The sequence below is a fragment of the Nanorana parkeri genome, unplaced genomic scaffold (assembly GCF_000935625.1).
Source record: "Nanorana parkeri isolate BGI_ZX_2015 unplaced genomic scaffold, ASM93562v1 scaffold2075, whole genome shotgun sequence".
Lineage (NCBI taxonomy): Eukaryota > Metazoa > Chordata > Amphibia > Anura > Dicroglossidae > Nanorana > Nanorana parkeri.
In genome coordinates this window covers 182,156-206,890 of record NW_017308343.1, presented here as the reverse complement: position 1 = coordinate 206,890, position 24,735 = coordinate 182,156, and the positions used below count along the sequence as shown (strand labels likewise).

Below are 24,735 nucleotides of genomic sequence, written 5' to 3'. Positions count from 1 at the left end.
TGGGAAATATTTTACTTAGTAGAAACAAATTTGCAGTCTGCTCTTTAGTTAGGAAACATAGCTTCATGCTATACTCCTTACTTTAAGTCACTTTACATTTCTGGATAGAACACATGGGGGTTGATTTATGAGAGGCAAAATCAGCTGTTCACTTTGCAAGAGATCTTTCACTTAGCTTAGTGAATGAGGTAAAGCTCTTTAAAACACTATTTTGTGTGATGTACTCCTTCAGCTCAGCACATAAACTGATTCAGTGTCCCACAGTCACATCAATAATCAAATGTATGTGGGCTTTTGGGAAAGCTTTTGACACTGACAAGTTGTTGTTTTAATAAATCAGAGATTTAGCATTCAATTTTTACTTTGCATTAATGCACATTTTTTTTTCTTCCCTAAAGTTACATTTGATTATGTATGTATGTAAAATATTGTAATGGTGTTGATGCTATCAAAGGTGCCGATACACAGGATGGTTGTCAGAGCAGATTAGGTGAAATCTGTTAAAGACGTGGATGGCTTCACCCTGGGTCCCAGTGTAGATCTGCGGCTGCATTGTGTAACTGCCGAATTATGGGCAAAGAAAAAAAGACACAAGTCTATTGTGTCCAACTTGTTGTGGTCAGTCTGAATCGAAAATGAAATCTGTGGGGGTTGGTTTGCTAAAGGGATTTAAACTGTTCACTTTGGGAATTTTCCTTGGCTTAGTGAATGAGGTAAAGCTGTGTTGACTTCTATCATCCAATTACGTGCAAGCAAAAATATAGTTTTTTTTTTCTTTCCCTTGCATGCAATTGGGTATTCTTTAAAATGTCACTTTTTACCACATACATTGAGCTAAGGGAAATTCCTTGCAACATTAACAGCCTACTTGCCTATGGTAAACCATCCCCATGAAGTCAGGAGTCCTTGGCACTGCTTTTGTTAATATACTTTTATACTGGTGATAAATATTAAACAATGGCACCACTCAAACTAAAATATAGCATTATATTACATTAACCTCATGCCGACATAGAATGACCATTTATTAAATGACTCAACTGCTGCATATGATTGTTTTTTGTTTTTTTGGGGGATGTGTGCCGCCCATCCTGCTATTTGGGTGTAGCAGGGACTTATCCACAATAAGGGACCTCTGATCACTTTAACAAGGTCATAGCATTACATCATCCTTCTTCCTCAAGATATAGCTGGTCTGGCGTTCCGGTACATTAAAATACTACAGTCAACTGTAGTTTGACCAAAGCTTCTTGTTGTCCTGCCTATGAGTGGCCAAAACTTTGGGGAAAAGGTTGTTGCAGGTTTGAATATGGAGACTCTAGCTAATATTGGTTTCCTCTTAAAAGTTTCTACACAGAGATTGCTGACCTTGAGCCCCACCACCACCCCCCTCTCCTAAGCAAAGCCTGGCTAACAGCTTTGAGCGTCACCAATGGAACCTGTAACACTCTTTGGTACACATTTGGGATTCTCACAATACCCCAGCCTATTACAAGGCTATGAGCCAGCCAGTTTTTGTTTAGCAGAAAGCCATTGTTTTTAATTGGTCGGTGAGCAGATTGTTATATAGCTTATGTTATATTGATATGGTTTATGCTCAAATTTCATTGGCCAGGATGAAAACATGGAAACACGTACTGTAATTTCAACAATCTTTATATTGATTAAAGGGTTTCTTTTTCTTTAGGCTATTAGAAGGAAAACTCATCCACTATGTGTGCATTTATGCAGGGTAGAGGTCGTACTACTGATATCCCACAGGACGTTGGTCTACAGCACCTTTCCAAGTAGCTATATGGTAACAGCACACCAAGTTGCACCTACTTTTCACAATGTAAATCTTTCTTTAGAAATGCATTCCTTTTTTTGTGGGATCACTTTAGACAGATTACTGGCTAGTGCATGTCTGGTGTGATCCCCCACTAGTCAATATTGCATACAAGGTATAGTGATTTTCCACCTAATCCCCTAAGGTGAAAACCTATGTAAGTAACATATGTCCATGGGAATTTAATAGAATCAGTAGACAGAAAGATTTACTTTTCATGCTTCGGGTCCGGACGGAAGAGTGCAGCAATAGGTTGGAAAAATGACAGGATCATTACAATACACCCAAGGACAGGATGGGCACCTGCGTCCTAAAGAAAAGAAAAATTGAGTTATATCGTTGATTGCTATCATATCCTTATGATAATTAAGGAGGAAATTAAGGTTAAAAGGGACAAACTACCCCAAAATCATGTTGTAGTTGAAAACTGATAGGTTTTCCTTGTGTCTCATATGCCCTAGATTTTGAAAAACAGATCCCCTACTCTAATGCCTGATTTCACCTGGAAACTTTGTAAGTTCCCACCCACCTTTGTGTGTTCCTGCATCTTCACTTGCATTTTACATAATATAGGAACAAACAAGAAGGGGAACATCTCATAATGACCACAGCTGGTGTGCAGGCTACATTTGTATGTAGACAATGTCACTGATTACAGTGTCAATACAAGAACTGTCTTTGAAACCTGTGCATCTGGTGCTGTGCAGGAGGCTCTAGGCACTACAAGTATGTATTTTCGCAGGCACAGCTTAAAGAAGCACTCCAGGGGAAAAAATTTTATTAACCCTTGCAGTAAGGCTACCCCCTTAACTGCTCGTTTGTATAAAAAAAGGTTATACTCACCTTTGTGCTGCTTTTTCTTAGACTGGTCCTTCCAGCATCTTCCCCCCTCCTCTGCAGCAGGTTAAAGGCCCTGTAAATCATAACATTCTATACACAGTGTATAGACGTGAAGAGGCTGAGGAAGATTTCAATGCTGCAGCGTAGGAGGAGACAGGCAAGAGGAAACGCTGTGACAGCTGGCCAGATCGAAGCTTCGGGTGTTGAAATTTTAGCACCTAGACAAAAACGAGCACTTAACTACTGCAGTGCAAGGGTTAAGAGAAAGTTTCCCTGACGTTCTTCTTTACACTGGGTTCACACCTGGGCGTACGGATTATGCGAGTTTGCCGCGCGGTTTTACTGCGATTTGCGGTAAAAAAAATGTGCGACAAACGCGCGTTTACGAGGGCTATCCGGCTGTATCCTAATGGATACGCGTGGAAAATACGCCCCAAAGAAGTACAGGAGCTGTAGGGCGTTCCTGCGCGCTAAAATACGCCCAGGTGGGAACAATGCCCATAGGCAATTATTGGTTTTCACATGTTGAGCGTTTTACAGGGCGTAGGAACGCGCTGTAAAACGCCCAGGTGTGAACCAGGCCTAAATAAAAAAAGGTGACTGCTTCAGATTCTGTCTGCTCCAGTTTTGACAAATTCCCCTCTAACACTGCACGTAGCAGGATTATTCATTTACTGTTCCTACAATTATTAATGATTTGAGACCTTCCAGCAACCCTTAAAAATATTCATATACATAGCTAGGGATTATAGGGTGATAAGGAGATACATTTATCTGCATTTACAGAACATTATTAGTAGAATTGTTAGTAACTAAGGGTAACACTAAAATATTTTAGAACTGACCGTTCTCCAGTAAGAACTGTGACTGCTTGAGGGGGACCTCCACCCTCTTCTTTCAATTTTGATTTATTTATACTATTATCCTTTTTCAGAATCAGAACCTTTTTTTTTTTAGCACTTTCCTTTTTATTTTTTTAAGCCCGGCCTGTAAAATGACACAACTGTAGTACCCAGTCTCCTGGGCTACTCATGTTATGCATCCCAGGGAGCTGCAGAGATTTCTTTTTTTTTTTTTAAGGACAACGCAACGGACAAGGTAAAAGGGGACTGTAAAAAAATAGGAAAGAGATGTAAAGTTCCACTTTAGAACTGCTGTTAATCCATACAAAATGGCAGTAGACTTTCAAAATATCCCAAAACTAATACAGGTTCAAGTAAGAAAGTTGAAAATACATACACCACTCCAGCCAGCAACCTCAGCAAAGATCATGATAAATGCTATTATGGTAAGAATTACAGTCAATATCATCAGGAAGTAGTGAGTCTGCAAATGAAAAGAAAAATTGGAGAAAATCAGTATTATGATTCGGATTTGTAAATACCGTAAGGTGAACTTTTATATTTTCACACATGTAAACACAGTGGTACATTCATGATCTGCTTCATGAGCAGTCTAAAAAATGATAAGCAATTTTCACCTTGTAAAAACTTAACAGCTTAGGTTAGCCCTCCACTTTTCATTATTTGTTGACACATGCAGAGGAAGGACAGATGTGTTTGAAGTGCTATATATGATCGCGAGCAATATATGGTGGCAATTTCTGCAAACATTAGCAGAAAAGTTACTTCTCCAAGTCACTTTAGGTGAAAAGATTAACAGATTTCTAACAGCTTTTGAATATCAGTCTTGTTCAATAAATGCTCTATCCTTTAAATGGATGGAGAAATTAGTATGGCTACTGGAAAATAGGACAGCAAAAGGCTTATACAGTAGAGCTACAGGCCCCCATTGGAATAGAGATTCAAGTTATATTGGATTCAGTCTTATATCCTTTACTGGGTAACAGGTGGAACTTTACCAATGTATACCCATAAAATGTTTAGGGCCCACAACTCCTATTTAGAATGGGATACGCCAATTTTGCGAGCAACATGCTACTAACATTTTCTGAAAGAACAGTGACATTTCCAGGCTTATAAAAGTGCTGCTAGTTCTGGGAAAGAGATCATCTCTGCATCATCTCTAATGAGGAGCTTTCTTCAGAACTAGCACGGCTTCCACGAGTCAAGTAGTAGAAGCCTCCAGCTGTGGGTGAAGTCATAGGTGTGCAAGATAACATCTACCCTTACAGGTTCCTTTAAAGAGGGCTGTCAAGAGTTGTATTTATTAATTCCACTAACCTCGCTGTCCTCTTCATGTCCAATTTGAAATTAACTGTTTAATTATCACTTGATTATTTTAGCAGATTTTCAAAATTTTGAAAAGGTTAAAGAGCTTAAGTTAGAAAATTTTTTTCAAAGAAGCTTATAGGATTAATGTGTTTGTACAGCTAAACCTTTTGAGAATACGGACAACAGAGTCTTGAGGACTTAACAGAGGTAAGCCTTGTAATCTAGAAGGAAGATTTCTAATAAAGACACATTGAAAGGAATTTATCAAAACTGGAGCAGACAAAATCTGGAGCAACTGTGCATGGCAACCAATTAGCTTCTTATTTTTTTTATTTTAAAATCCTAACTAAACAAACTGAAGAGATAAGCTGATCCAGATTTTGTCTGCTCCAGTTTTGATACATTTCCCCCATTCAATTCAACAATAATTCTGCAAAAATCCAGTAATGTATACAATTGGTCAGCCATAACATTATGACCTAATCTAACAACATATATCATCAAATTGGAGCTTTTTAGGTGCCAGAAACATTTTACAAACTCATGTCTGAATAAAATAATATTTTATTAATCCATATTAAAACATTTTCTTATAAACAATAGTGCGTCTGTCCACCTTGTTACATTAGTCATATTACATAATATAGGTTCCATACACATTAGATATTGTAAGTAGCAGACAATAATACAATCCTCTAAATTAGCTTGACAATAAGGCTCGACTCGTTTCGCGAAATTGCTTCTTTTGCAGTACTCAAGTAGGGGCTTTCCGGGGAGATCAAAGCAAAGCCAAATGAGTTACCACCTGGCTGGACTTCCCCCCGTATCATATCTGACCGGCCATCCAGACGGAGCGGAAGGCGAGTGCCTTATCCACCACCAGGACTGACCCCGTACAACTTGGCAGTAGGATATCCATGGGGAAAATATCCATGCGGGTGCTTGAGAAGGATTGGGGGAGGAGTAATTAACATTTGGCTGATTAAGCTACCTTGGCCAGTGACAAGTTTGGATTATCGGTCCATCTGAAAAATAATTTATATGTGATATGGGGTGAAGTCCAGCCAGGTGGTAACTCGTTTGGCTTTTGCTTTGATCTCCCTGGAAAGACCCTACTTGGGTTGTGCGTGCATCTTCTCGATTTTTTCCCCCGCCCCCTCCCTCCCACTATTGCTTGCAGGTGCCGGATGCTACAGTACCTAATGTGTATGGAACCTATATTATGCAATATGACTGTAATGTAACAAGGTGGACAGACGCACTATTGTTTTTAGGAAAATGTTTTAATATGGATTAATAAAATATTATTTTATTCAGACAGGAGTTTGTAAAAGGTTTTTGATGCAATATGTTGTTATATTGTATTTGTAAGGGGTGTGGTGCCTCACTTTTACCTTTTCACCCCTCATCCAAAATAGACCTCTGCTTTATACATAACATTATGACCACCCACACAGATGTTCGATTGGATTAAGATCTGGAAAATACGGAGGCCAAGACAACACCTCAAACTCGTTGTGTTCCTCAAACCATTCTTGAACCATTTTTGCAGTGTGGCAGGGAACATTATCCTGCTGAAATAGGCCACTGTCATCAGGGAATACTGTTTCCATGAAATAGTGTACTTGGTCAACAACAATGTTTAGGAAGTTGGTATATGTCAAAGTAACATCCACATGAATGGCAGGGCCCACGTTTTCCCATCTGAACATTGCCAAAGCATCACACTGCCTCCGCCAGCTTGCCTTCCTCCCATAGTGCATCCTGGTGTCATCTCTTCCCCAGGAAAGCAACACACAGGCACCCAGCCATCCACATGATGTTAGAGAAAATGTGATTTATCAGACCAGGCCACCTTCTTCCATTTTTCCATGGTCCAGTTTTGAGGCTCACGGGCACTTTTGGCGTTGGACACAGGTCAGCATGGGCACCCTAATCAGTCTGCAGCTATGCAGCCCCATACGCAACAAACTGCGATACAATGTGTGTTCAGACACCTTCCCATCAGAAACAGCAATTTAAGCTATAGCAGCTCCTCTATTGGATTAGACTACACAGGCCAGCCTTCACTTCCCATGTGGTTTTCCTTATTTTGGACCACTTTTGGTAGTTTCTGACCATTGCAGACCAGGAACATCCCACAAGCACTGCAGTTTTGGAGTTGCTCTGACCCAGTCGTCTAGCCATCACAATTTGGCCCTTGTCAAAGTCACTCAAATCCCTTCGCTTGCCCATTTTTTCAGCTTCCAACACATCAACTTCAGGGACAAAATGTTCACTTGCTGCCTAATATATCCCACCCCCTTCCAGGTGCCATTGTAATGAGATAATCAATGTTATTCACTTCACCTCTCAGTTGTCATAATGTCATACATACATACACAATTCAGTGTATTAAAACAATTCAGGGCTCTCAGTCTCATAGCTACCTGGAACCATATGGCTTTCCCAAGGAATGGCTTGCCAGCTGCACTCTTCATATAGCGAGCCATGACCATCCCAATACTGCCAGTAGTCATCCAGGCAATGAGCATTAGTGCACCTGAGAATCATGAGAGATTCTGTGAGATGAAATACTCTAAAACCATTTTATAACTGATATGTGCCCTCAAACAATCAACCAACATACAATTTTACCTTGTGTGCTTTGAATATTTAGTCTTATGACAATATTCTGTGAGTAAATGTAATTGTATGCGTGTTTGTGATTAATATACTTAAAAAATATTGACTTTTGTAATAATTAAACAATTTAAAATACAATATGACCACCCACCTAATATTGAGTAGGTGCCCCTTTATTGCAAAAACAGTCCTGCCAAAACAGGCATGTACTCCACTAGACCTCTAAAGGTATGCTGTGTTATATGGGACCAAGCTGTCAGAAGCAGATCTTTTATGTCCTGTAAGTTGTGAGGTGGGGCTGCCATGGATTGGCTTATTTTTTCAGCACATCCCACAGCCACTCAATTAGATTGAGACCTAGGGAATATGGAGGTCAAGTCAACACTTTAAACTTGATGTTTTGTTCCTCAAACCATTTTTGCAGTGTAGCAGGGCGCGTTATCCTGCTGAAAGAGGCCTCTTCCATCAGAGAATACCATTTCCATGAAGGGGTGTACTTGGTCAGCAACAATCTTTGGTAGATGATTTGTGTCAAAGTAACATCCACATTAATGGCACCCATTTTGAACGCAGGGTTTCCCAGATAAACATTTCTCACTTATTACACTGCCTCCGCTGGCTTGCCTTCTTCCCATAGTGCATCCTGGTTCCATCTCTTTACCGAGTAGGCAACACACTCACCCGCCATCCACATGATGTAAAAGAAAACATGATTCATCAGATTAAGCCACCTTCTTCCATTGTTCCAAGATCCAATTCTGATGCTCACATGCCTATTGTAGGCACTCTTGGTAGTGGACACGGATCAGCATGGGCACCCTGATCTGTCTGCGGCTATGCAGCCCCATAAATAACAACCTGACATGCACTGTGTGATGGTAATGAGATCTGGGCACCCCAATACTAATTAGAAAGCACCTTGTCCCCTTCCTGGAAATAAGATACTTATGGATATGATTAAATGAAATGCTGACCCGACATCCATGTGTTTAAAGATTTAAAGATCTCCGAAAGAGACTTCACATTCCACAGCTTATACAGCCAGGCTGCTAAAGGTCTTTTATAGGTATAATAAAACCCTAATCCAACAACCAACTAGCAGATCACCAATTAGCACTAGATTGCTAAGCTAATCTCCTAAAAAGTGACTGCACTGACAACAGCAACTGACTCAGTGTACATCTAACAATAACCTTAGCTTCCAAATGATACTCAATATTCATAACTTGAGACCTGGGGGCGATACATTATTAATATCTGTGTCTTTTAAAAAGGAATTTGGACATTCCAGACACAGATTAGAAGGTCCAGAGCGCTAGAAACCCACATTAACCCTTCTGAGCCAGACATACCTCACAGGGTGGTCAAATTTGGTATCTCTACAAAGGTAATTTCATTCAGTCAAAGTACCGCAGCGCTGAATACTGAAAAATGGCCTGGCCAGGAAGGGGGTCTAAACACCTGGTCTTGAAGTGGTTAACAACATGAAAAGAACCTTTGCAAGCCTTACTTTGAGAAAGAGCCCCATCCAGATTCAGCTTTAGTTGCAATGAAATAGACTCTTCTAGAACAAAACCTAGGACTTTGTTAAGTACCTTAATTTTTATTCCCTTTTTATTTTATTTTATTGTTGTCATACTTCTCTCTTTTTGTGACATCTTTTTATGCACATTTTTCCTGCACCATTTCTTTAATTAAATACAATCTTTAATCCTTGTCTCTGTGAAGAGCACTACCATATTGTAAAACCTGTTATATCCCTGTCTGAAGGGACAGTGGGCATATCAGGCATTGTTTAAAGTTTTGAATTGTTACAGCATTTGATGGGCATGGTGCATGTTACCATTGAAACATGTCGTGGCGCCTATTGTTTATGTGTGTTAACGGTTAACTAACCCCAGTGATGATCGCTCTTGGTCTGCTGGCTTTAGCTTGTTGTCCTGCAAGCTAGAAAATCTCTGTGCAGGGTGAGGCTGAGAGTTGTATCGCCACGTCTTTGTGAAGGCTTGGTAGGATCAGAACTGCTTAGTCACGTGTTGCTGACCTACAGTGATTCCGGACCGGCTGCTCGGTCATACATTGTATGTTCAGACACCTTTCTATGGGAACCAGCATGAACTTTTTCAGCAATTTGCACTATAGTAGCTCTTCTTATGGATTGGGCTACATGTGCCAGCCTTCACTCCCCACATACTGTACATCAATGAGCCTTGGCCACCCATGACACTGTTGCCGGTTCAACAGTGTTCCTTCCTTGGACCACTTTTGGTAGGTTCTGACCACTGCAGACCTGGAACATCCCACAAGAGCTGCAGTTTTTGGAGTTGCTCTGAACCAGTCATCTTACCATCACAATTTGGCCCTTGTCGAAGTTGCTCAACTCCTTACGCTTGCCCATTTTTTCTGCTTCCAACACAAACTTCAGGGACAAAATGTTCACTTGCTGCCTAATATATCACACCAACTTCTACTATATATATATTTATATATATATATATACATACATATATATATATATACATATATATATATATATATATATACATATACACATATACACAGACACAGACACACACATATATACACATGCATATATACACACACATACATACATAGTATATCTGCAAATTTAATACATAAAATGAATTCAGTGACAAGTGAACTCTCACCATGACCGAGAACTAAAGAACTTGTTCCACTCTGTGCGCTGGATGCAGTTGTACTTGACAGGTCAACATTAGAGCTGGATATTAGAGTTTTAGTATGCTTCAGAATTTGTCCTGTTTACAGGGGATTATAATTTATAATGTTTATTAGTTACAAAAATGAATACAATTCCGAGATTTTTCAGGATGGTAAGTTTTTTTTTTAGCATTACATATGCTCTCGGTGTCCTGATGAGGGAGATTTTCCCTCACTTTCTGTTATGATACATACCAAATAAACCAAAAGTGAAGGTAAATCTCCCACAGACAGCAATAAAAAAAAGTGACACGGCGAGCAAGTCTTCTCCCCTCTATCCAAAACTTTCAAAACTATGCAAATTGTATGGCTAGTTGGAATGATTGAATCAGGTTAATTAGCAATTCTTTTTTTTTGTCTCTTACAACCACGTGCATGGAGGCATATGTGATCTTCAGAGTTGCCAGTTTTAGGAATCCAGGCAATCCCAATGTATTTAATAGTTCTCTGCAGATTTGAGAAATCTTCTGTGTTTGTATTGAAAAGAATCAAAGCATGCAGATTTGCCTGATTTTTAAGCTCAGAACTAGTGGTAAATGTTCTGTTTTAAAAAGCTATTACTATATAACAAATGGATTGAGCTCAGTTTGCTGTAGACCTTGATGGTCTTAGATCCGTGTACTGAACCTACAGCCGTGCCAAAGCAATAGCACAGAGGAGATGCATAAATCAAATTGATTTTACATTGTTTGTACTTGAGATCATGTGTTATATACTTACCACTAGTATCTAACGGCCCACGGACCAGGAAAACATAATAGTTTGTATTGGTGCTGGATCGCTGCTGAGTAGAAATGGCACTCTGAGTAATAAAGGAACATTTCAATATACCATTTGTATAGGATGCAACAATAGACCCCGCTGTATTCTGAAGCAAAACAAAACAAAAAATATTAAAATAAAAGGTTAGCACTTTCAGACACATTTCAAAGCCTTTTCAGAGAACACTTACTGTGAGGTTTGTTAGAGGTGCAACTTTTCCTGTGTTATACCCATGCTGTACTAGAATGCTTCCCGATGAATTTTGTGTACAGATATAAATGTCATCATTACCCTGGAAGAGAAAAGAGATTCATATGAAGTGTGTGATATGTGAAATATGCTCTTTGCTGTGTTATGTACAGTGGAGAAATTGAAGAGAGCTGGACTGCTTGGTGTCTTGTGGTTTATGATGAATGATATGTGGAGATTGTTAGGCAGCTCTTTGGTCCCATGGATCCTTTTTGGGGCAATTCTTATAAAATTGTGGAATGCAGTTAGAAAATAAAAGGTCCCAAATAGGCTTTATTTGTTTTCAGCAGAATGTGCCATCACGTTTTGGGGCTACATGGATTCCCTTCATCACGGCTGGAATAATAAAGAATTAGAGTCTGGACTGAGCTGAGGGAATCACTAAAACAAATAACTTCTGAGAACTATGTATATTGTCTGTTCCAATTCCTGAAATCCGCTGTGCTGGTGAGTCACAGGTTTTACACCAAAAGCAACCTGTACATGTGTATTGGCTCTTTATATGGGGGAACGCCATGCACTTTACCTATGTGGACTTGTTCCTGCAGAAGGCAGGTAAACTGTTTCCTAGCTGAAAAGGGACCTCAGGGATAGGTGACAATGAGCACATATTCACTTGTGACATCACAGTTTTCTTGATTAGGGGCATCCCTACATTATTCACCACCTGAGGCAGGGGTCGGTTTGTGGGAGGTGTTGATGAACAGTGCAGGGGGCAGATAGTGATGACGAATGTTACTGGGGGGGCTGAGGCTGCTACTTCTGGGTCGGGCTCTGTTTGGCATCTCACTCAGCTTACTAATAACACTGGTTGCCAGGAGCTGGGGGGGAAACCAGCCACAGCATCCCACTCAGCTCATGGCAACCAGTGACATCAGTTAGCAAGGGCAGGATGCTGGCCAGAGAGAGTCACAGGTTGCTAAGAGCCCTTAGCAACCTGGGACACTCTGGCCAGAAAGGGGGTGGCAAGCACGTGACCCAATGAGATGCCGACTGAGGCAACCACCTCAGGCTGCCTCATTATAGGGACAACTCTGTTCTTGATATTTAGTTTAAAAAAAAAATCACTGGTTCTGTACATTTGTAGCAATATAGGTTAGTAAATACTATATATTTGAGAGCTTTTCTTACCATGCTTGTATCATCTGAGAACCCAATAGCCACATATCCCGGAGTTGAGCCACTCATTTCAAACACATAGCCAGTATCATCACTGGAGGGAGATGAAGACATGAACAAACAACTGCTGTTATCTGGACTGCAGCTCACCGGATCACTCAAGCAAAACTTCTGAGTACCACAGGTGACATTTGAGATCTGTGACTTTAGGAATAAGGAACAGGGAGACACACTTTACTATGAGACAAAACAAATAATAAAGTTCCTTACATTAATGATTTCTCAATATTTTTTAATTTATATAAAACGATGCGGATTATCCCCAGTGACCTATAGACTGTTTCTCCTTCAGCACATAATGGTATTTTTATTCTACAACTACATGTATGGTGTCTGAACATATACTTATTATACTGTGTATGTAGAAAATTGGTACCAACATACAATCCAGAAAAAAAACATTCCTCAGTGCAGTAGTACAGTATCAGTCCAGTAGGCACTCAAGAGGTCTTCAAACCGTGCTACATGCGTAAAGTGTTAAAGTGGTATGATAAAACCTATATATATATACACACACACACACACACACACACACACACACGTAACTTCCCAATAAAACTTTACAAGGGTTCTAATTCATCCCTACTCTACCCAAAAAAAAAAGTTTGGCTATACATAAACTTCAAATTCTAGTCCCATAGAAGCACAATCTTTGCTACACCATACTAGTTGATTGTAAAAAGGATGATTAAAACACATATTTAGTGCAAATTGTTTTGTCATTGGCATGCACCTGGTGATGTCATGGGTAGGGAAAGGATGACAATCACATTTCTTATACTTAATAGTAGGGTACCCTTTATGGCTGAGATATAGCCAAGACAAGCCCTGAGAAGATGTTACTGTCAGCAAAGTTTTGTGTAAGTGGCCTAACCCCCGTCTGCCCCATCTCCTTGGACCACAACCTATATTGGCTTTGCAAAAGTCTAGGTGTCCCTACACCTTAACCATCATGGACCGTAGCCTGTATTGGCTAAGCATAAATCCTTCATCGGTCCACTGAGATAACTATAAATAGGACTGCCCATAAAATCAGTATGTGCTGTTGCTTCCTGTTTTCCCAGCAAAAGCAATTAATTAAGTTATAACTGATCAGATCTGATAAAACTTACTGCTGAAATGATGTCACTCTTAACGTTAGTCCAGAAGGTATTATAACTACTTAATATAGTTGCTCTGAAAACAAAAAGAGAAAATATGATTTGAGAGTTATGCTCTGTATAATGCCTAGAAGTACATTGTGACCAATCATGCCATAGGTTTTTTTTTTTCTTTTGGTTGTTGCTCAGGCTGAAATATGGTCAATGAACAAAGTAAATCTAACCAAGATACTAGTATTGGTAGAGTAAGAGTTTAGGATGACTCCAATAATCTCCAGGTAAATACAATGTGTACATTTTCCTTTAAAAGCAATATCTGATGTGATTGTCGCATGTTGTCTTTATATTTTGGGGGAAAGCAAGGACCTAACCTATTGTTTCTAAAACATCAGAAAATTCCTCCGTGTGTGGCTAGCATTGCAACCTCTATTTATTCAACACCTGTATACCCAAAAAAGACAAAACATTTCAGCCATTCATGTGACCAAATGTTTGCCCTAGAAGTGTACATACTGCTTTCATAGATATTTACACTGTCACTTCAGCCACATCTTTGGTTTACATAAGCCCTAACCAGACATTAGAGAAAGAGCGCTTTACACCTCTGCAAATCAAAGACTGGTGATACCGTTATTTTTCCAGTGACGCAAATGATACCAGGTTTCTCTAAAGGTTAGAAGGTTGTCTAATAATGCAAAAGGAGTGTGAGGTTCCTGGCCTGTTTGGCCTTTTTAGCAAACACTGTAATGTAGTAAGTGATTACATTCAATCTGTTTGTGCATAATCAGAAAATGTTGTTTTAAGCAGACGTGTGTCAATGCATTTTTTATAGAATAATGAACCAATGTTTCTTACTGAATAAAAAGAATATTCAAGATAACACAAACGATAGTAGCTAAAGGCAAATTAGCTGGAGTGGAAACTCTGGTCTCAACTTTTAGTGAACCAGTATTTAATGCCAACATTAAACAAAGGTGGAAAATAGAAAAATGACCATGCTTTTATTTTTCACCATGGTGCATTCTATAAAGGCATTTCCCAAAAAAGGTGATTGTCCCATAGTTCAGGCTCAATGCCAGACTCCCCTTATACTTACGTGAAGCGCACAGGTCCTGCTCCCTGGGGAGCCGTCCATATAGCCGTGACAGACTGTTTTAAGTTATCGTTGGTGTGGCTGACAGCTGTGTTCTGGATGGGAAAAAATAAAAAGGGGGTTTAAAGTATATGTAAACCCTAACTACAAGTTTCTCTTAATTACTCCCTTTTGGCATTTTTTTATATACAATTGAAGCATTTTGATATATAATTTCTAAAAATGTAAAAAAAAATCTGTTAAACCTGCCAGAAATGTGGTGCTGTCCTGCCATGTTATTTGAAACAATGTTATCGGAAAGTGTGTTAGTACTACGGAAAACCTCCTCCTCTTTGAAAGGGAGAATGGGGTGTTCTGTAGTCCTTACACACTTAGTGTCTTAGTGTGACAATGCTTCTGTTTCATAGATACAGTAGTGTGAGTACATGACATGCTTCCTGGGCTTCAGGTGGTGTCAATCACTACTGCTGGGTCCAATGTGACGCACACAACTTTAATAAAGCCAATTGTATTTAGATATGAAAACGTCCACCACTTCTGCACACTAAGGGGTCTATTCACAAAGCTGCCGGCTAGCTTCGGCCCCAGGACCCCTTCGGTTCAGTAGAATCGAAGGGATGCTGTACGGGCTATTCACTATAGCCGGTACAGCTCCCGAACGTGGTCGAGCCGAACGCATATGCCTCGGCTCGGCTGAACCGCGCTGAAAGCCGAAGCTGGCCAAGCAGCCGGCCATTGGCCGGCCGACAGCCTGCTTCTGATGGCTGGGCGGAGCCAGCCGTGATCTTACGTCTGGCTATGGCCACTTGGAGAGATCAGCGTTCCTGGTTACCTGCTAACCAGGGACACTGATCTCCAAACAGCAAACTCTCCCTGGTGCTCCGGGAGTCTCCCGCTCCCGGCCACCAAGGAGAGAAACACTGCTGTTTCTTTTTTTATTATTATTCTGACATTATTATTCTGACGGAGCCGTGTCAGAATAGAAAAGAAAATTACATTTGGCCCATTGGAATGTATTGCTAGATTCGTATTGGCTATTTCAATTTGACACAACTCATGTCAGAATAAAGAAAAAAAAAGAAAAATCAGTGTTTCTCTTCTCGGCGGCCGGGAGCGTGAGACTCCCAGAACGCCCGGGAGATTTTTTTTTTTTAAACTATTTTTCTGTTCTGCTCGGTCCCTCTGAGGGACTGAGCAGAACAGCCGAGCCGAATGCCGCTCAGCGGCATTTGGCTATTCACTCACTGCTGTTCGGCATCTATAAGAATAGGCAGAACAGCAGTGAGTAGCCTGCCGGAGGTTCAGCTTAGCCGATCCAGATGTTGGACAGGCTGAGTCGAATTCCTTCTGCACTTCGGGTCAGCCGAACATGCCGAGCATGTTCGGCCGACCCGAAGCAATGTGAAGCAAGCCGATGTACGGCTGATTTCAGCCGATATACGGCTGAAATCAGCCATACAAGCCTGGAGTGAATAGCCGAACAGCGTTCGGTTCACTTCACTTCGGGTCGGTTATTCACTCGGCTGCCTACGGCAGCTTAGTGAATAGACCCCATAGTGTGTACAGTCTAAAAAACACAATTCATTAAATAAAAACAGGTACTCACATTGTAGCAGATAGAAACCAGCATAAATTGAGCATCGGGTGAACCCCGCAATGCAAAAGTGGATAAACGATAGGATTCCCGTCCGTCCGGCTGAGCTGAGATGGTGACCTCAGCCCTATGTACGTTACTTCCAGGGTGACTTTGTCATGAGTCTTGGTGTTCGGCTCACTTCAGGTCGGTCATTCACTCGGCTGCCTACGGCAGCTTAGTGAATAGACCCCTAAATCTCACCTAGGATGCAAGAACTGCAGCTAACAGTGTGGTGTAGATTGTGCGGCCCTCTATACATGTTTTTAGTGAGTAGAATTAACTTGCTGGGTTCCTTACTGTATTAGGTAATAGTGTGTACTGTATTATTCACTTATGCAGCAGAAGAAGTATGGAAGAGGGGATTCAGAGGAGTGTTCTATGCCGTGCAGTGTAATCTGGACAGCAAACACATGTAACACAAAGCACCTTGTTTACTGTCTTTTACAGTTCACATTTAGGCAAACCTGCGTACAGTATTCTAGTTTAGATAAGCATGATGTCACTTCATATAATTAGGAAAAAAAGTGATTATTATTTGTCTACTTTTCTTTAATCTACAATTTTCTCTTTAGAGTTCTTACAAATATCAAAATGTATTAAACTAAGGGAGGTCTGCTGTTACTATTATTTTACAGGAAACTCAAATCTCCTGTTATAGGGTGGAACAAACCTAGAAGATAATCAGGCTCTGCTGCATGCACATGTGCCAACAGGGAACATGGCATTCATTGTTGGCAGCACTAAGGAAGTCAGACCGCTGCTCTCACACATAAAATAACAGCTTGATCTTCTGCAGTCAAACACACTCAACTGAACACTGCTCTTGATTCCTGAGCAACCCTTTTAAATGGAGCAGTGTTCAGAGGAGCATGACAGAAAAGGTGCCCATACACCTTACGACCATCACAAGACTTTTGTCTTGCGATGGTCGTAAGCTTATTAAAAGCTCGTACGATCTGCCCATCTTGGACAGGCAGATCGTACTTGCGATCATCGAAAGCCCACCCCGCTGAGGGGCGGGCTTTCGATGACCGCAATGCTGAACGTGGGCACACCAGCCTGTTCCGCAGTTGTCGAACGAGCAGGCTAGAAACCCGCCAACAATCGTACGATTCTCGGCGGGTTTTCGATCATGCTGGTCGACAAAAGATGTGCGACCGTACAGTAAAAACGGTCGGACGCCTTCCATACACCTTGCTATTATCGTACGATCGAGGAATTTCCCGCGGTTATCGTACGATAATCGCAAGGTGTATGGGCACCTTAAGCTGGGATGCTGCTTGTGAGTGATTAGTCTGACTCTCCAAGTGTTGCCAGCACAGAGTTTTTAAACCCTTGCTGGAGAACTAAACTGTTAAAAAGAGGTATATTTATTATTGTATGTGCAGCATGACTAAACTACAGTAATGGATTAAAGTGTTCACTTGGGCTTTTATATAAGAACAGTGCACTTATAAATAATAGGGAAACATAAACTTACCGCTCCTTCGCTGCAAGTTAGTGTTTGAGCATTACTACCTGTAGTGCTGAATGTTCCAGTTATCCAATTTCCTCCCAATGATCGAGCCTCTAAAAGGAACCCTTTAAAACCATTTGAAGATCCATTGTTTTTTATGGTTACTAAAAGAAATAAGGTTAAACGTTTAGTGACCATCAGGAGATAAGTACAAACGTTAACAGGAAAAAACTCACAAAAGATTGTTACTGTTCACTAAACTACACCAAAGACTGTGGGGTTGATTTACTAAAGGCATAAAGGCTATTCAGGTAGTAATATTCACTTTGCAAAACGCATGTTATAAAGTAAATGTTAACAAATAGAGGAGACACGTGCTCAAGTTAAGATTGAAATAAAAATTTAAAAAAGTGCTTTTGCTACACAGGATTGGGTAGTTTAAGTGAACACTGCTTCACCATATTTACCAACATTCATGTGAACATTCACTGTGCTAAGGTAACAGCCTCTACTCATTTGGTAAATCTGGTTAGGGTTGCACAGATACCAAGTACAGTACTCGGTACAAGTACGAGTACATGTACCGATACTTTTGAGCTCCAAGACTAGACTAGAGAAAAATTCAAAAATTTGGAGGCAGCTGCCATTTGTAAGGAGCACACGGAGCTCCTGGGATTTGTACATCTCCGTTTTAATGTACGATTTTGTTTTTATAAATATAAATAAAGGGATGCACAGATACCAGTTTTGCGAGTACGAGTACTGGTACTTGCCGAGTACTTACAAGTACGAGTACTGATACATTTTTGTTTATTGTCATGTGACAGTTTTTCTAAAACCATACAGACTAATGATTTCAGGACTGTGGTGGAGTGCCAAAGCCCGGTCCCAGCTGCAACCCTGGTAGTTCTCATGAAAATGCCAAGTATCTGCACTGGTACTCAAAGTATCTGTGCATCCCTAAATCTGGTAATACAAAACAAAAATCAGATCAGATGGCTCACTACACAAACATCTAAGCAAAAACATCTGCTACTGAAGCATGCCCAAATGAAATGGGATACAACTGATGCTACATTTTGTAAATGTATAAAAGTAAATTCCACAGAGCACCAATGGTAAGGATACAATTTCTAATCATGCTCTTTTAGTAGCAGCCTTGCTGATAAAGCTGATAATGAAAAAAAAATATATATACACACACATACATATACTGAGTGGCCAGATTATTATGACCACCCGACGTTTGTAGGCAAATTAGCTATAATTTGGCGCTGAAGTTGCTAGAGGGCCAGACCATTATAAATAGGGAAGCAGGTTGTTTACCACGACAGTAGAAGTGATTTTTTTTCTGAAGATATGGGTAAACAATGCGATTTAACAGCCTTTGAACGTGGGATGATTGTTGGCGCTCGCGCCATGGAGCGAGTATCAGCAAAACAGCAGAATTCGTTAAATGTTCAAGAGCAGCTCTTGTTAAAGTGTTTAAAGACTGGACTGTCAGCCGAAAATCTGGGTCTGAACGTGCGAATTGTGGCCGTCAGTGACTAGTCAATGTTAGGGCAGAACGGAGAGTGGCAAGACTGGTACAAGACAACAGAAGGGCAACAGTGCAGTGTCAGATTCCTCGCATCACCTTTCAACATCTTGTGGAATCACGAGGCGGCCCAACGAAGTCATCTCGTGGAGTCATCTCGTGGGCCAACGAAGTACTGATGGTCATAAAATAATCTGTATATACACACACACACTGCTCAAAAAAATGGAAGGAACACTTTTTAATCAGAGTATAGCATCAAGTCAATTGAACTCAGGGGCTATTGATCAGGTCAGGTAAGTAGCAGAGGGGGTTGTTAATCGGTTTCAGCTGCTTTGGTGTTAATGAAATTAACAACAGCTACACTAGACGGGCAACAATGAGACGACCTCCAAACAGGAATGGTTTTACAGGTGGAGGCCACTGACATTTTTTCCCCTACTCCATTTTTTCTGACTATGTCTTGCAGGTGTTTTTTCGTTGGTAGATCTCAATGAGCTCGTCATTTGAAAAGTAGATCTCCAGACGAAAAATAGTGGGCGCCCCTGCTATAGAGGTTGCACAGGCATGTCAACTCCTCCATGATGGCACATCAATACGTACCATTGCCAGAAGGTTTGCTGTGTCTCCCACCACAGTCTCAAGAGCATGGGGGAGATTCCAGGACACAGGCAGTTACTCGAGGAGAGCTGGACAGGGCCGTAGAAGGTCCTTAACCTATCAGCAGGACCGGTATATGCTCCTTTGTGCAAGGAGGAACAGGATGAACACTGACAGAGACCTACAAAATGACCTCCAGCAGGCCACTGGTGTGAACGTCTCATACCAAACAATCAGAAACAGACTTCATGAGGGTGGCCTGAGGGCCCAACAATGTTCTCTAGTGGGCCCTGTGCTCACTGCCCGGCACTGTGGAGGTCGATTGGCATTTGCTATTGAACACGAGAATTGGCAGGTCCGCCACTGGCGCCCTGTGCTTTTCACAGATGAGAGCAGAACCTGTGACAGAAGTGAAAGGGTCTGGAGAAGTCGTGGAGAACGTTATGCTGCCTGTAAAATCGTTTAGCATGACCGGTTTGGTGGTGGGTCAGTGATGGTCTGGGGAGGCATATCCATGGAGGGACGCACCGACCTCTACATGCTAGACAATGGCACCCTGACTCCCATTAGGTATCAGGATGAAATCCTTGGACCCATTGTCAAACCCTATGCTGGTGCAGTGGGTCCTAGGTTCCTCCTGGTGCACTACAATGCCCGGGCTCATGTGGCGAGAGTATGCAGCCAGTTCCTGGAGGATGAAGGAATTGATATAATTGAATGGCCCCCACGCTCGCCTGACCTGAATCCAATAGAACACCTCTGGGACATTATGTCTCAGTCCATCCGACGCCGCCAGGTTGCACCTCAGTCTGTTCAGGAGCTCAGTGATGCCCTGGTCCAGATCTGGGAGGAGATACCCCAGGACACCATCCGTCGTCTCATTAGGAGCATGCCCCGACGTTGTCAGGCATCCATACAAGCATGTGGGGGCCATACAATTGAGTTACTGCAATGAAATTTCAGCACTATGGACTAGCCTGCTCCATCATTTGTTTATATATATATATATATACACACACACACACACAGATTATGCTCACCTGAACCCCAACCACACCTGGCTGCTAGACCAGTCCCTGCACCCTCAGGCTCCAGCTGTCTAAGCCCCAATGACTTCATGTCTAATACAGTCCATTCACCTGCAGTAGACGTGAGGGTGCTGGGGGACATACCACAGCTGGAGTGAAGGGGGAAAGAGGTGAACACTCAACATCACAGACCAAGGATCAGATGAGTATTTCTTCTGAATGCTGGCCCCTAGAGAAAAATTAGCAGTTAACCCTTGAAGCGTGGGGGTAGCCCCACTGCAAGGGTTCACTTCTTTAAGATGATTTCACATATTTATTTAAAAATACAGAATGTAAATTCCCTTTAACACTTGCCAGAATTACCTGAAATGATTCCAGAGGCAGCCAAATTGGCAAATTGTCCAGCAAATTGTAAATGTTTGGTTTCCCAGGTTTGTGCATTCAAATTTGCCTCAAATGAGCCATACAATTCATGAAAGCTCATCATCTTCATGAATGAATTGCAGAATTCTACATGTGGATTTTCATACCAATAATAAATATGCAATTTGCAACCTAAATATGACATTCATTAGACATTTCTTTCATCCCCGGGGACAAACAATATGCCTATTTGTATTCTCTTTGTCTCCTTTTCCTTCAAATAAAAAGGAGCTCACAAAACCTTGTAAAACCTGTTCTCCTAATGATGGAAGAGGAACCAGCCTGAAAGCTTTAGGCAATTAACTCTGTGGCTCTCCACCATCCCCCATATTGCTCTGTTGGCAGTCATGGGGATGGTCCTATAAGATCATGCCGTTTCTTACAGGGGTAGGTGTGTTACCTCTTTGTGTTTAGGCTGTAGTCAATGAAAGTAGCTGTGTGGGGACATCACTTCTATTTATCTTACCGTTCTCTAACAATCAGCAATGGAAACTACAGATCTGTAGCAGTTCCCTTGAGTGAAGGTCTCATTACATGTCGGCCACATACAATAAACCTGAAACCAGCTGGTGTCTTCCTAGCAAGACACTTTACTCCCTAATCTCTACACGAAAGCATAGTTTATGTGGGATTAAGCTCTTATTAACTTAGAAGAGAAACCTCTATTAACAATCAATTTGTAGCTATTTATTTATTAGTGATACATTTTACACAACTCTGAGAGCAAAATGAATTGACATTTAAGTATTCAGCCACAAGAAGTGTTACTTGTGTTTGAATTGGAATGTATGATCATTAGGAGAAGCACCCTTGAAGTTGCAGGGGAGAGGTTCCAAAGATGTCATGTCTATGAAAGTCTCAGAGTCCCAACCCTGACATCCTGCCCTTGTCAAGGGAAAAAAAAATGTTAGGCTATAAAACCTGCTCCAATCCCTATTGTCCCACTTAGAGATAAATCTTCCAGAGCTCATCTACACATTTTGATTTTTTTTTTTTTACGCATGTAATTTTTATTAGTATTTCAAAAGGATACAATACAAGACGGTAAAAATAAAAAAAAAAAGTTACAAGAGGAGCCATGTTATAACAATAAAGGTTTACATGCCCCATATCATCTTATGAACAGGAACAGGCTTGTCACGTAGGTAGGAGGCATGATATATGGCAGTCCACTCCATCATTATTATGGATCCACTATAACAGTTCAAACAATTAATCTAAATCCTAATATTCAATGCTTAATATTGAACATCCTTCACAGAAAAGGAAAAGAAAGAAAAATAAAGAAAAACTACGCTTGGTACACCACGGAGTAAGAGCAGAGAAAATAAACTACGCTGTCAATACCCTTTCAAGTTGTTATAACATCTAATCATTATTCGGAGTCTACCAGTAACATGTGGGACAGGTTGTTCGTCAAGGGATCTAAGGGCCTACTGTTAGGGGTGGTGTAAAGGAAGTAATGAGCGTGTCAATGAGGGAACTCCATAAGGTCGGTCTCCTTACAGTGAGTTGTAGGATCGTTTTCGCCTGGTGGGTCTATAGTACGGCTAATCCCCCTAGGGAATTTGAGATTTTGGCTGTAAGGTACCATTTGGAATGTTGAAAGCACCGCATGATATCTTGGAGTTGGGAGGGAGAGAGGGTCACCGTCAGGAAGGAGGACCATGTGGAAAAGAAACGTTCTATGCGCTTCTCCTCATTTTGTGTGTCTGCCTTGTCGAGAAGCCACATTTTGATTTTATTGGAGACAGGTCAATGGGATGCTCAGTGCTTAGTATTTCATATCTAAGGGAATATGTGATGGTTTTGTTAACATTTCTTTATCATTTAGTGTAATTAATAATGTTGAGGACTAAAAAATAGGGAGGGGGGGTTGTAAATATAATGATTTTATATGTTTTCAGCCAGAAGGGGGAGCTCTTGGCTAATTTAACTGGTCTACAGGGAGAATGCCTCATATATGAAAATAGCTAAATTTTACCAGAATTGGGTCACTAATGAAGAAAAAGTAAGCTAATTGCATCAAAATAATTCAAAATTACGAGGATGTGCAATTATGCTCCATAACTTTTCTGCAAAATGTGATAGCAATGAGAATGGTGCCACACTAATCATTATAAATGTATCTTTTTTATTGATACCAATAACATAACTTTCCATTCATTTGTTGGTTTTTCATGTAACATTTTCATGCTTTTTGCATGAAAATCTGACAAACTCTATCAGATTAAACGACAAGGTTCCATCTTTATTCGGTATCTAAGCTGCGCTTTTTGGCTTTTCACTTGTGAACTGCACTAGGATCATCTCTGGAAAGATTCTTGAGATCCTTTTTGAATTGTGGGAACCATGAAAAAATAGCAGTCGCTACTATGATTGGTGGGTTCCCTCCACACCATTGGGACTGCGAAAGGCATGGACTTGTTCTTCTTGTTTAGCCAATGACGCACATGTAATGCAACAATAATGAGGGGCCTGACTCTAGTCCTGTTCCCCTATGCCTTTTTTTTTACCACTGCCGTCATACTGCACTTTTGAGATGCAAATGTCACCTCTTCCACAAATGTAGCAGAAGTTATCAGCGTTGTTTACGCAGTTTCGAAGCATCTTGGCTTCTGAGGGAAAATATCATGCAACTGTTCCTTGGAAATGATAGGCAATGGCACTTTCACAAGCCACCAGATGTAACTGTATGATGCGTAGATCTGACCAAGACAAATGTACCTTCCAATAAAAGAACAATACATTACATTTGGGTAATAATCTTTAGTCCCAAAGTGAAGATAAATGTATACACTTCCATGTGGTACCATTTCCATTGTTCTACCGTACTTTGTCAAGAAGTTACGAGGCATCAGGATCATCAGACACCTCCCTCCCTTGTAGACAAATATACTCGCCTGTGTATGAATCTTTATTGTGAAATATCTTGAAACCTTTAGCCAACCAACACCTTTATCACCCGTTTCTAATTCATCTAATCAAAATATGTAAGAATTAACACAATTTATCTTGGAGGTCAATCATTTCCCAAAATATGTAGATCAGTGTTTTCACTTGTTTTTTTTTCTCTCCCTTTAGAAACTGATGTATAAAACCTGTTCTTCACAGACCTCAATAGCTTAACCTGAAAGTTACATACACAAATAAATTAGTCAGAGAAGCGACAAAGTCAGAAGTGTAAAGTTTCAGTCAAACAAACGGGGTCTCAAACCAAACAGTGTCTGCTGTGTTGTCTCTTTAGCTAACCCATAGGGTTTTTAAAATACTTTGTTATGTATTATACACTCATTTGATAAAACAGTTTGGGGTCAATTCACAAAGAGAAACGTTATCTCTCTAGTTGTTAATTTACCTCTCCTTATTTGTCTTTTGACAAATTATTTGTCGTACAGTTTGAGCGATTGTCGCGCGTTTTCGAACGTGCGACTGTTCATTGTGTGTATATGTAATATATATA

The 24,735-nt window shown here is 40.8% G+C and overlaps 1 protein-coding gene across 1 annotated transcript in view; it reads right to left on the bottom strand.

Moving 5' to 3' along the window:
• LOC108800594 (putative ferric-chelate reductase 1) overlaps positions 1 to 24,735 on the bottom strand; it is a 51,504-nt gene that overhangs the window by 8,999 nt on the left and 17,770 nt on the right. The window contains exons 3-12 of the mRNA XM_018572575.1: positions 17,709 to 17,848; positions 14,596 to 14,687; positions 13,512 to 13,575; positions 12,352 to 12,543; positions 11,162 to 11,263; positions 10,930 to 11,077; positions 10,137 to 10,247; positions 7,272 to 7,384; positions 3,908 to 3,994; positions 2,041 to 2,138 (exon numbers count right to left, since the gene is read on the bottom strand). Of these exons, the coding sequence (XP_018428077.1) occupies positions 2,041 to 2,138; positions 3,908 to 3,994; positions 7,272 to 7,384; positions 10,137 to 10,247; positions 10,930 to 11,077; positions 11,162 to 11,263; positions 12,352 to 12,543; positions 13,512 to 13,575; positions 14,596 to 14,687; positions 17,709 to 17,848 (1,147 nt within the window). The remainder of the gene's footprint in view (positions 1 to 2,040; positions 2,139 to 3,907; positions 3,995 to 7,271; positions 7,385 to 10,136; positions 10,248 to 10,929; positions 11,078 to 11,161; positions 11,264 to 12,351; positions 12,544 to 13,511; positions 13,576 to 14,595; positions 14,688 to 17,708; positions 17,849 to 24,735) is intronic.